The 14,218-nt window shown below is 38.7% G+C and overlaps 1 protein-coding gene across 4 annotated transcripts in view; it reads right to left on the bottom strand.

The window, feature by feature from the left end:
• Positions 1-1,142: 1,142 nt before the first annotated feature.
• The window catches only part of LPAR1 (lysophosphatidic acid receptor 1), a 160,351-nt gene continuing 147,275 nt past the window's right edge, over positions 1,143-14,218 (bottom strand). For all 4 annotated transcript variants that reach the window (XM_068552994.1, XM_068552995.1, XM_068552992.1 and 1 more), the window contains exon 4: positions 1,143-3,608. In XM_068552994.1, the coding sequence (XP_068409095.1) occupies positions 3,307-3,608 (302 nt within the window). In that variant the 3' untranslated portion in view covers positions 1,143-3,306. The remainder of the gene's footprint in view (positions 3,609-14,218) is intronic.

Below are 14,218 nucleotides of genomic sequence, written 5' to 3'. Positions count from 1 at the left end.
TAAGAATTAGAGAATTTTATATGCAGACTATACAAAGTACAGATGAATGTTATGGACTGAATGGTCCCTGCTTTGGAAGACTGATGACCCATTCTGGCTCCTCGTGACACACATTTCTTCTGTCAGATGGTGCCTGAATCCAAGTCCATCCCAACACACAAACCGACCCCAAGCCTTCCTAGGGTTTGGGATCAGGTAAACTCGGTGTTAAAAAATAAGCAATTTGTTTCCAAAGGTCTTAATGTAAAAATGTTCTGCTTACCTTGGTATAATGAAGGGACCTGATCGAGAAGCATTTCTACGGTTTTTATCTAGCACAAGTCACACTCTGGGTTTAAGAAGAAGGGCTGGAAACAGTATCAAAATTCCATTTCAGAAGTTGAGAGACTATTGGAATAAATGAGAAAGATGATGAACAATGGAACCTAAAGCAATAGTTAACTGGGAAAAGAGGATGGGAAAACTGATAAGACTCACTAATTGTATAACGTTAGCTGAGGTTTTGAGTCTAGGAAATTACGGTTTCACTAAAAAAAAAAAAAAAAAAAAAAATCATTGTTAATTTGTGAAGAAGACTCCTGAGACATTTGATTTCTAACAATCTTACAACCACCTAAATTTAAAGGTTCAGTATTCTATCCCAAATACTCATTGAGACATTCATTTGAATAGCCATTGTTGTTTTTCCCGTCTTAGCAATATATCGAAAATATAATTAGCGTATAACTGGAAGATACCTACCACTTTTATCCTGTTAGTCATTAAATCTAAAAACATGAAGACCACTGTAACTTTATAAACTCCTAGTGAGAGTTCTCCATAAAGTCATTGTAAAGTTTTTATAAAATCAGTTTTTCCAAAAGAAACTCACTCTAACAGCTATACTGCTGACAAGTGAAGTATTGTCCTAAGATGTTACCTCTCCTTTCATGCAACATAAATCACCACCTCTTGTACACTGGAAAGACTTATGACTCAGGTTGACAAAAAAGCAGTTCTGAGCTGGGGAAGCATATGGTGGCTTCACCTGTGAGTTCAGAAGCCCTTGCGGCAGGAACAGAAAAGAGGTCACAGAAGGCAGGCACCAAGCAGTGCAAGGACGACTCTTCAACAAAAGAAACAGCACTGACCAGAACCACACATTAGCAAACACTGATTGAGAATGATTTATTAAAGTCCAATTAGTATGTTTTTAAATTTCAAATAGTCCACATCTCCTTCAGAATAAATGCGCATGAGTAAAAGTCCAAGTTCGTTTCTTTCCCTTCCACTATAAAATGCTCTGTATTTTGTGTCAAGTCTGTGCAAACACCTTTCTGCTAACCGGTTCCCCATATTCTTTCCAGTTTGGGCACTTGTTGAGTCTGCCCTCTGTTCAAATGGTGACCATGCACTGACCTCCTCCTTCCTAAATAACCATTCTTCTTCTGGACATCTCTCTCTCAAACATACTCCTGACTTTCCCACACCTGCTTCGTGACTGTGACTTTACTGGTTACTTATTACGACGAACTGGTGCAATAATTAGTTTACCTGGACAGTTGAACAGGTATCACCTAATATGGCGGCATCTGTAGGGGTGACCTTAGAGAATACACAGTATCCAGCCACATACCAACACGCTCAACCCATTTGCTACAGAAGCTATTTAATATGAAGATGATCCTTTATTCACTCGGCATGTTTGATTTCTTTGCACTGTCTTCCATTCTACACTAGAGTTGGATCATCCATTGCTCAAATGAAATTTGGAATTGCTAGACATATTAAGTAGGGTATCTTGGCTATTTGTGGCAGTTGACTGTTTCTAGTCCATCTTGTTATATAAAAAAAGTCACTCTCAACTAAAGTAACCACTGCATTTCCTTTGTAAAAAGGTAATTTAACTGGCTTTCCTCACAATTGCCACCTACATAGGGCAAGAGCAGGAAATCCCCTTTTATAAAAGGTAAGAGCATAAAAAGACATTTCACATTAAAAAAAAAAAATCCTTCATGGGAATGTGTCCTAAGTAAATAATCAATTATATGGACAAAGTTTTATGTACATAAAAATTTTGCAACATTATTTATAATAGTGAAAATTAGACATAACCTAAGTAGTCAACAATACAGGAATGGTTAAATAAACTGAGTTGCATCCATTAAATGGAATATTATATAGCCATTAAAATTATGTTTTTGTAAAATTTTTAATGCCATAGGAAAATGTGGCAATTATGCAGTGGAAAAAAACAAACTGGTTATAAAACTGTTTACAGTATGATCCCAATTATATAAAAAGGTATATAATATACATATAGGCATACACAGGGGAAAAGCTGTTAATGGTGGTTACTTCTGAGTTGTGATATTATCAGTATTTTTTCTGTTTTATACATTTCTGTATTTTTCAAGTTTTCTACAATGACTATGTATTATAATACAGAAAAACACAGGTCATTAAAAAATTCCTCTGATGAACTAATAATTAGAATGTACTTGGGTACTATAAATATGTGGGAACAATACCACTGTGCTCATCTCTATAACTTTTATAGAGTACACATTCTTCTGATAATAAACTTACATTCCCTGTTTGTTTTATACATGTTATAACACTTTAATAAAAAAAGGTAATATTGTGATTAGATCATTGTTTGTTTCATAACCTAAACAAATACTGGCTTTGACATCTAGGTTCTTCTATTTCCTAGAAGATTTAAAATTAATACCCTTTTATCTTTTTAAGTACAGCATACTGCATACATACATTACATGCATGCTTTCTAAAAAAAGTAATTCTAATTTACAGTTTTCCTACATAAGGAAAAAAATGGAGTTACCGTTTAAAAACAGTCTATAGTCTTATCCATCACAAGCATGCTGATAGGCATAAACATGTTTATTAAATGAAATGTAACCTTTAAAAAGAAAAAAAGGGAAGCCTGTATGTAAATGAAGTTGTGGATTCAATTAGTCAGAATTGATTCTGACTTGCACCAAACCACACAAAATCTTTTGAAGACTAGTTAGTGTAGTGTAAATGGACACTCCAGAGTCTGTTTATGAATTCTATTGCAAGGTCTCCACTTTCTACTTTCAAAAGGAAAGGGGAGCAGGATGAGGGATGTCCCATAAGCTAATTTTTCAATATACATCAAGTCTTGGTGGGTCTAGGAACAAATACTGCCATGGGTTAGTGTTTAAGTACGCGAGTGTGTTTTTCCTCTCTCTCACACCCCACCCTGCCCGTGCCTTTGGGAAGGGGGAGGATGATCATCCCTCAGTAGATGATGGCCGCGTCTCATCTTAGTTAGTTTCCTTTCTAAACCACGGAGTGGTCATTGCTGTGAACTCCAGCCAGAATGGTGTGGTTGACGGAGGACGCTGAGCGGTCGGAGCCTTCCGTGGGGCCGCTGGTGTTCTCACTGCGCTGGCAGCAAAGGATCTGCCTGAAGGTGGCGCTCATCTCCTTGTCGCGGTAGGAGTAGATGATGGGGTTCATGGCAGAGTTGAACTCGGCAAGCAGAAGGAAAAACTTCTCATAGGCCAGAACGTCACACTGTGGGCAGCACACGTCAAGAAGTAACAACACCAATCCAGGAGTCCAGCAGATGATAAAGGCACCTGCGAGGACGGGGAGCGGGATCGGGGAGGTTGAAAAAAAAGAGAGAACAGAAAAATAGAATGATGAGGCGAGCAACCATGGGGTGAAACGATTTCAGTTCAAGGTAAAAATACTGAGCTTCAAAGCCACCGGATCATCATTTGCAATAAAATGTTCATTTTCTGAAATAATCAGAAAAGGTTTTGATGATAAAATGAGCAATTGAATAAAATCTCATTAATTCAGACCTTACTAAAATTGAGTATTTCTGAGACATTGATGATGATTATTTTGAGCAAAACAGAGTTTGCTAAGCAATTGCGGTATGAAATCGAGACATCCTGAAGTCAGGATACACACTTTGATGCTTATAAAAATACAGTTTTTAATAGTATAAGACTGTTTTCAGGCAAAAGCACTGTGACAAACACCCTTTAACGTTTAGTTGAGGCACAGTTTCCGGATTCGGTTTGACTGGGCTCAAATCCTTGCTCTGTTATTTAACAAACTGGGCGAACTTAGGCAAATTACTTTCCTTTTTTAATTGACGTAGAGTTGATTTACAACGTTGTGTTAGTTTCAGGTGTACAGCACAGTGATCCGGTTTTGTGTATATATGTGTGTGTGTGTGTGTGTAGATACACATATATATGTACTCTTTTTCAGATCCTTTTCCATTATAGGTTATTACGAGATCCTGAACACAGTACCCTATGCTACGCCGTAGGTCCTTGTTGTTGGCAAATTAGTTTTTTATCTCAGTTTTCTCATCTGAGAAATAGAAATGATTCCATTTGCCTCATTTGGGGTGTGGCAGGAGTAAATGAGTGTCCAGAAAATAATCACGCAGTAAATCTTACCAGAAACAGCAGTAGCAATAATATTGTTATTATCTGCTCAGCAGCACGGGCCTGTTTGGAAATAGCAATTTCCAACAGTAAGATGCACATTTACTTTTATTTTAAGTCAACTATCACTTAAATGGTACTTTTCTATATGCTTTACAAACATTAACTCTCTTAATCTGTACCACAGCTGTAGGAGATAGAAACTATTATCTCATCACCCAGAGGAAGAAACTGAGAAACAGAAAAGTAAAATAACTTGCTCAAGGCCACGGTCCTGGAAAGTGGCAGACCTGAGGCAAACCCCAGAGTTTCTGCTCTTAAAGGCTGGCTCCAGAGTCCATGCTCCAGTAAACACTATGTTATATCCCCACTTCTTAAATTAATAAAATTAAATCTTTTAAACCAAAATGTTATGCTCTACATGTTTCCTATTTAAATTCTCTTGCTTCCCCAACTCTTCTAAATCATGAATATTTTACTATAACTGTAAAGGGATGGAAATACAAATTATGTTCTTAGTTCCAACTTGTTTAGCTCCTGAAACCACTCACTTGGCTCCCAGGGGAAAGGGAGGTTGTGAAATAGCATTAAAATCTACCACCATATTACCCCAGGAATGAGCTGGGGATCCTTGGCTAAGAGAAAGTGAACTGGTGGGCACCATCGTGTCCCATTACATCTTACTTGATGGGCCCCTTACGTGTAATTAGGCTACACAATGAGCAGACAGGGAGTAGGGATGATCCCAGAAGTGCATTTGAAGCTTTTGATTTAAATGGCACTGGCCTAGGTGAAGGCAGGCTTGGATTGGGGTCGTGAATTGGACTAGCCTCAAGGAATGGGTTTCACAAAATGTAAACAAACGAGATTTAGTCTCCAAACAGCCCAGTTTTGAATGTGAGCTTTCTTTTTTTGAAACTTTTCAGCAGGGAAATGAAAATAAAGCAAGGAGCAAAGTATCCCCATAAAGCTCTTTGTTCTAAACACAAATGTGTATTGGTTTTAAACTGCTGTTCGCTTTGAAGACTGGCCAAGGTGCTTCATTTTCTAATAAATACAATACCTTAGACTTTGCTTAGGGAGAAAAAAAAATATTTCAAAAATCAGGAGATAATAGCCAACGAGCTATTTGAACTTCAAGGAAAAATGTTAATAAAGCATTCATTCCAAGTCCTTGAATTTCCTTGCTTGAAAATCACTCAGAAAGCTAAACATAAAGGAAAATCAAAGGAATGCCTCTTGAGTTTCAGAAATAATGCATTATTCATTGAGAAGCCGGGAAGGGAATTATTCTCAGGATGGAAAATGCTTGGATGGAAAATACATGGTCCCATTATTCCATTTACTTGGAAACTAAAAACATGCAGGCCCTTCATGAATGGGAGAGCATTCTTTCAAGTCTCCTTTCCCCCTTCTTTTATCAAAGCTCTAGTTGAGCTCAAATTCAGAGCCTGATTAGATACCAGCAACATGCATCTCAATAGATTTATTTTAAGTAACATGATCTTTTTCTCCTTCCAGGCAGCAGAAGGGAAGACCCTTATTCTCATGGATTTGCTCAAGCTGTCTTTCTTCAAAAGTGGCAGAATTCAAATACAGTCATTTGTTGTTTATAACTTCTTCTAATTTTTAAATTCAAAAAGAGCAAGATCTTTGCGATAAAAGCCATGATGGTCTCAGGAACTAGCCCAATGGGCCTTACCAACCCTGCAAGCAGCCTAGATTAGAGACAGGAAGTGGGGACACCATAGTCTGACCAGGAGCTAATACACATGGGTGCTTCACTGAGGAACTCCAAGTCCTCTCCCTTCTTCTTCATTAAAAGGAACTGTTTTTAGTACTACAATTAGGCCCAGCCACACGGTCCCAACACTCTGTGCTTGGATCTTCGAGACCTGATTGAGTAATTTAAGAGATTCAGTACAGGCCTCAAAAATCAACATCTAAAATCAATCATACAGAGCTTTTCCTTCTTCTCCCTCCCCCTCTCTTTCACAGAGGTGCCGAGGATCAAACTGACCAAAAGCTGAAGGTGGACTACCTCAGTGGAAAAATGGGCCCTGGAAAATTCCAAGGTGATTAGGCTTCTAAACAATCGTGATTGAACATTATGAGATCAACTTTGCTCAAATCACGGATTTACCACCAAGTTTCTATAAACAAGAACTACAACCAAGCCCCTTTAGTAAAAAGGAGCCAACAATAATCCAGTTGGGTCATAGAACTTGAGATGTGCATTGGGGACCCTTGATCCGTAATCTGTGGACAGATTACCAACACATAATCTGTAGAGACTCAAGTGCACACCTATAAGGCAGGTTGATAAGAATGAAAAGAACCTCCATCTCCACATCTGTAAAGTGGAGAAATAATAGCTCTCTGCCTACTCCATAGGGTGTGGCGAGGATCAAATTGAGATAGATATGACACGTAAAAGCCCTCTACACACTGCACACCTACCTGACTACACTACCTATTGCCATCATGAGAGGCATAATGTGTGCAGGCTGGTGTAGCACGGTTCCAGGGCAGATTTCTTCCAGGGCAAAATGTGGAAGCATGTTTTGGACCATGAAGACATGGCATTTCAAAAAGTTCTGAGATGACACCATCCTAATTATAAGAGATTCCTAGGACTTGCAGTTGGATGTGACAAGAATAACAAGAAGGAAAAGAGAGGAACACAGAGAAGCATGGAAGCCCCAAATCACTTTGGAGTTTCTCATAGGTCAGCTCAGTACCTACCAAGATGATGAATAAGATAATGTGGTATTCAGTAGGGACAGTCCTTTAGGTAGTTTGTATATTTCCGGAACATTTCTGATGGACGAATCCCCACAGATCAAGGCATAAAACCAAGGATGGTATGCAATAGCATGAAAGAAAGAGGAAGCACAAGTAGTTTGTGGTTGCTTATTGTAAAGTCAGAAGCAGAAGTAGCAGAAGATAAGATGTTCAAGACCGTGAAGACCTTGTACACAGCCTGGCAAAGATATTTGAAATTTGTCCAGTCTAGCATTGATTCTCAGCCCCAGCCACATACTACAATAGCCTGCAGAACAAATAAGAAATAATGATCTTCATCTATCCTTCCTCCCATGAGATTTTAATTTCATTGGTCTCATTGGCCAGAGTCTCATTTAATATACAACACTATAAGAGAAGGGAAGAAGAAAATGAGGTGGATAAAAATAAAGGCAAAACCATCAGATATTTCCAAATTCCAGAGGCGAAAGAAGAGCCTGAACAGAAGCAGTGGCAATGGGAGAAGAGAGGTATGAAAGGATTGGAAAGGTATTTAGAAGATGGACTGCATGGAATGGATGAGAAAGATATGAGTCTAGAATGATTCCTAGATTCTCCATTTGGGTGACAGAAAGATGGTGCTACCTTCCACTGAAGGAAGAAACACAAGAGAAAGTATCAGTTGGTGTTTTCTGAGGGTAGATGAGGAGAACACAGATGGTGCCCTAGGTTTTATTTCTCTTCAGCTTGAGGTACCTGCATGACTTCAGATGGAGAGGCCTTAAAGACACCCTGATGAGCTCATGGCAATTTGAGTCCTTTAAGACTGCTTCTCAGTGGGCTGAACAAGAGTGGTTACATTTGGCATGATTTGCCAATATTGCAAGTAACATGGGGAGGAGAATAATCAAAATATATCTGCAGTTTGGAATAAATAGCAGAAGTCGCTCTTCCTCGAGTGAGCTTCAGTCCTTTCTTCTACATCTGTCAAATCAATCTGTGAGGGCCCCGGTGCCCACGAAGATGGAAGGAGAGATGCTGGAATGTGGACGCAAAAAGCAGGGAGGAAGGAGGCTGTTTTGGAAGAAGGGGTCACAGCTGCAGAGCAAGATCAGATTACCACACCTTCCCTGAAATCTACACACCCCCATCAGCTGAATAATGCTTACCATCTGGTCTCACAATTAGAGGCTTTTTTCTAGAGGGACTTTTTCCTAACTAGTTGAACTTTGCTTATATTTGGAACATAAGAACCAAAGTTCAAAAGAAAAAAATGTCTGACAGAGAAGACCTCAAGGGAGGGAGTCCAAGGTTTTTGATGAAAAAAACAGAAAGCACTTCCAGTCTGGTTGGCAAATTTGTGTTTTTACAAAAAAATCAGACATCTCACAGATCTAAAACGAGTCAAGGTAAATCCATCCTACACCGCTGCTGTGTCCGAGTTAACCTCTCCTTGGCCTCGCTCTTCTTGCTTCTCAAATGAGGATCTCAGTCCTCCCTACGAAACCAATGTGTGTTAAACCATGTTAAGATGGGTCCCCGCCTCTCCTCTGCCCCCTTAAACATGTTTTCGGATTTCCACCCAGCTCTGTCTTGGAGTGAACTAACTAGAATAAGACTGGCTCACCAGAGCATTATTACCCACTAATATCTAAAAAACAATGCTACTCTAAAGGCCTAACAAAGGTTTTTCTTAAAAGTCCTTATCAGTTTTAAATAACAGATATATTTTAAACTTAAAAATATATATAATTTATATATATGCACACATACATATATACACATACATACACTATATAAATGTATATATAACATATATGTATGTGTGTTACATACCCCCACACATTCAAAACAGTCACTGCGTCTTAGTGTCTCAAAAAAGACAATGAAAAAAAAAAAAAGACAATGAGATTTATTTTCTTTCACACGAGACCCAACGAAAAAGGGATCATGTCACTTACATATTCTTCACATAGGAGACAATTCACCATCCTCAGAACAATTAAACCTGTTTTGCCTCCTAAACATAGTGATTACAAAATTTTTCAAACACAGATTTCCCTCCCTTATTTTAAAAATGATCAATCTTAAATCTCACAGAAAATCAGTGTTGTCAACCACAGTTCAACACTGTCTAACTGAGAAAGTGATACTAAACTTATTGCATGACTGTGGTCTAGCTGTTACCGAAGTGATTTGAATAATACTTATCCCTTAAAGGATAAATGAAACTCTCCCTGCCCAGAATCTTTCCTTAGAAAAAGTTCAGCATAAACAGGGAATTTGTAATTGGTTTTACAACATATTTAATTTTTCAGCTATGGATTAGGATTCTCCCAAAATGGTACAGGTCTAAACGACTACTGAAATCTGGCTGAAAATACTCACAGAAGATAGCTGATGACAGAATCCTGTGGATTTTATTCTTTGCAGTTCATGAACTACTGGATGTAGTAGTTCATGGATCGACAAGATATGTGTTACCCAGAAGACAAAATTCGAGGATGAAAAAACATAATGGAAATTTAATTTATAATTCATTATTTTACTAACAAAATGAGGGGAAAAATTAAAATTTAATCCAAAAGCAAATTCAGAAATATTCTTGCAACCTAAAAATGTTTATTTAAAAATTATGTGTGTGTTTATGTGTGTGTGTATATATATATATATATATATATAAATGGCTATATATATATATATTTAATGGCTGAAAGACACAGAAAGAAGAAGAGCAGAAACTGTAAATATGATAGTGCATTTGGAGACTATGTCTCTTACAGTTGCTAAATGCTCTGAATTGATGCTTATGAAGTACAGACTCTAGGCAGAGTAGGAGGGAGGCACAGTCTGTCCTACTACAGTGAGATAGCTGTGTGCCTAAGATATCTCTTGTTATCAGAAACTTGTACTAGAAAGTTTTTTTAAGTGATAAAAATGATTATTCAATTGGGAAGTGGGTATTTAGGCTAAAGAGTTCCAAATTCAAATCATAAACGTATTTTTGTACATGAGTTTCAGTTTAACTACACGTTCAGAGTAAAATATCGGTTGCTCAAAACTAAGACAAAATATCACAAAGCAAGTTCTAACACATAAATCCTGAACAAAAATCAATCAGTTCTAAAGCCATCAAAATAAACTGCATCAAGATCACTTCTCAGAATTTATCCTGTAGATATATTTACACATAATACAATTACGTATGTGCCAGGAATTCTTTGCAGCATTGTTTATTTTTAAAAATTGGAAATAATCTAGGCAACCACAAGTAGAGAAGTAAAATAAATTAAGTTGATTCATAAAGTGGGATTCTATTCAACTTTCTAAAGTTCTCAAGAAATTCTATCCTTACCAAATGATCTCCAAGATACACTGTTAAGTAAGAACAAGATGTTAAAACATACAGATAAAATGGTATCAATTATGCTTTAACAACAGAAACAAAAAAAGTGTGTGCACACGCAAACACAGATACCCTATAATAAGCTTCAGTTGAGGCTAACAGTCAATTAATTTTAAAAATGTTTAGAACACAAAATTATAAAAATGATACCTTCAATATTTTATTTGAATTTAAAATAACGATTTGTATTCATTTGCCAATCCTTCAACCTAGAGCCAAGGCTTTATATTTGAATATGGGTCTGTTAACTGGAGTTCTGCATCAGCTTCCAAGCAAAGCCACACCAATAAAGCATCACAAACTAACTCCCTCCAAATTGGCTTCTTCAAAGTGGAGTCAGAACTTAAAATTCTTGCAAAGCAATTTGAGTACAAAAACCTTGCTGATGTTTTATGGTTTTCCCCACACTTACAGTTGTTCTCTCCAGAAAATTTAAAGCAGTTTCTTTTTGCAACTTGTCTTCACTGAATATTAACAAAGCCTTCCCCTTAGCTTTCCCAGAAACATTTTCTCGTTGCCCTCATTTTTATTAGATAATGTGATATTTACCTAGTTACATTATTGTTAGAATAACCTGGCACTTTAGGAGCAAAAACAATTGATTCTTGGTAACTGTCAGAGCTGAATGACTTGGTCTTAGGCTATAGTCAACTAACCCTTTTTTAAAAATTCATCTAAATATATGAGTGTATACTATATATGTCAGGTACTATTCTAGGTACTGAGGATGCCACAGTGAACCAAACAGAAAAAACTATCTCCCCTCATGGAGCTTAGGTTCTAGGACGGATGTGAAAGACCTTTACTAACAAAAGAAATCAGTAAAATATCTTTTAGAGGAGGGCAGTATTTGGAGACTATGGGAGAGCAAGTGAGGAAGGAGGAGGGCAGCTAGAGGCTCACACAGTGATCCAGACAAGAGCTAAGGGTGGTTCTGAACATGAGACGGTGGTGATCACAGACACAGGTTGATGGTAAAGCTGATATGATTCGCTGATAGACTGAGTGCTAGGAAGAGGGAGAGGAGGGGAGGAAACCTGTAAGCAACTGAAAGAAAGGATTTAGCGACAAGGAGGTCACTGAGGACAGTTCAGTGGGTCTTGAGAATGGAAGCCTCATTGTAGTAGATTCAAGAGTGAACAGGAGAGAAACTGGACCCTCCAAGTACAGACAAAGATTTTAGGCAGTTTTGCTGTGAAAGGAATAAGAGAAAAGTGGCTATGGGTATGAATTACTATGTTTTACGAAGTTTTTGTTAATAAGCAAAATGGTTAAGGGAAAGCTAAGAATAGGTATATACTCTATGTGTGTGTGCATCACACATCCCTCACATATATGTTCATATACGTACAGATTTTTAGATTGCTATAACAGAAATTGATTATTATCAATTATATCTAAACTGTATACTTTAAATATATGTAGCTTGTTATATGTCAATTATACTTTAATAAAGGGGGGAGGGGAAAAAGGGGGGGGGAGAGAGAGAGAGAAACTGAGATAAGAAAGATTGAATTATCACCAAATCATTTTTAGTTTGTTTTTCCCATCTGTTGGTAGGAAGCATCTGTCTGGCCCTCTCAGAAGCATGTAGGGAGCTTAGTGGCTCAGACTGTGTGTGTGGGCAGGGAGAGGGGGCGGGGGCGGGGGCATGGTTGTCCAGCAGTGTCCATGGCTGGGTGGTTGAGTCTTTCAATCCAGGAATGAAATGCTAGAAAGCTCTTTTGGCTTCAGAACTAAAGCTCATCTGCATTAAATATGATATTCTTATCTTTTAAGATAAGCTAACAGACTGGGGAAGATTTATAATCCTATTAATGACGGAATGAGTAGTAAATCCATGGACCCACTCATATACTGTTGACAGAAGAGTCATCTGACAATCTTTTTGGAGGCAGTTTGGCAATGTCTAAATTTAAAATGTCCTATCTTAACAATTCCACCTGTAGAAATGCATCACATCCAGAAATACTTGAAGCAGCATATATTATGAACACAGAATGCTTGATGAAGCAATATTTGTACTGGGGGAACACTGTAAATCTAAACATTCGCTGATGTTATATATAAGTGGAGTAGTAAGCAGCCATCAAACAGACTGACACCGCTCTACTGTACTGACCCACGTCAGAAGATACACAAATTGTATGAAGCCTGTAAGGTTACAATATTCCATTTGTTATAAAATCTCTATAGATATGCATATACACCTTACATGTATTACAAAAAGTCTAGAAGAATACACACCAGATTGTTGACAGGAGTTACCACAAGGAGGCAGGGGTGGCAGTATGGACTTTAAATTTTAATGTAAATATTTCTGTAATTTTGGGTTTTTTACAAAGAGCATGTTTCTCTTTAATAATTAAGGAAACAGTTGACAATATTCAGGCATTATTCCCACAGGCACTCAAGAAGCTAGTTGGTGAGGAGGAGGATGGATTGAGGCTCCTTGCAGATAAAATTTCTTTTAACCTCCCAGGCTGCGCAACTGGAGGATTTTAAGGGTCAGTATTCATATTTTACAGGAGAAAAGAGACAGGCCTGAGGTCACATACTGTTTCTTTCCCTTACTAGTTGTGCGACAATGGACAAGTTATTCAATGTCATTGAGCCTCAGCTTCCTTATCTGTCAAGTGGGGATACTATGTACTTTCAACACTGCTGCGAGGACAGAATGAGACACCCTGCAGGTAGAATATAAAGCGTGAGGCCACCTAGTAGCCTCCCTCCATTTTTTCCCCTTTCGTTCTCCTTCAGGGAAAACTCAAGGAATAAATCTAGAAGAAATATGGATATCCGGGGCAAACTGCTATTGGTTCTCCCAACCTAGAGAGAGCAAACTGCGGGGCTGCGTTCTCTGGTACACCGCCACTTCAGCCACAAAGGGACCATCGGCCTGCTTTCCTTCAGTTCAAGAACCTTCTGAAAGCCCCCACCAGCATTTCTTGATGAGCTCTCAAATTCCAGGTCATCCCCTTTCTTCTTTCAGTTGGAAATAAAAGGAGTATTTTCTTTTCATTTCTTACTTTTAGAGCCTGCCTCATACGAAAAAGGATTTGAGGTAAGAGACAAATTAATACAGGGTTTAAGTGATCCTTGATTTTCCTATGCTTCAGGCAGAGGGGAACAATTTCTAAAGCGTAATGGGCCACCTTAGCCTGTTCTGCTGCTCTCGAGTTCTGGAAACAATGAAATCCTTCTGGCTTCGGAGAGCCTGGGAACACGGGAATGGAGATGCTGTACTCCGAGCCTGTTCAGAGCTGGCACAGCCAGTCGGGGGGGGGTCTCTGGGCAGCTTGCTCCAAGTTTCTCTGGGGCAGATGCTGCCGCCTGGCCAGGCGACAGTGTGGGCCCCTCCATGAGGAGAGGCAGGACTGAGTGCCCCGGTCAAGGCCCAAGGCGGAGGCCAGATCTTCCTCCTAACTGTGAAGCTGGGTGAGGCTGTCTTGTTTTTAACGACAGGGCCTGACTCAGCTGAGATGTTCGAAGAAAACAGATAAGGCAGGGAAGGAACTTCTTCAGGGAGGGGACGCAGGCCTCACATTTCTGTTGCCCACAGGTTATGGCTGAGGAGGGGATGGTGGGGACGGATCAGGCCATGAAAGCACTGAGGGTGGGTGGTCAGCAT

This window comes from Eschrichtius robustus, chromosome 10 (assembly GCF_028021215.1).
Source record: "Eschrichtius robustus isolate mEscRob2 chromosome 10, mEscRob2.pri, whole genome shotgun sequence".
Lineage (NCBI taxonomy): Eukaryota > Metazoa > Chordata > Mammalia > Artiodactyla > Eschrichtiidae > Eschrichtius > Eschrichtius robustus.
Note: the sequence above shows the minus strand (reverse complement) of the source record. Positions and strands in the feature narration are given on the sequence as shown.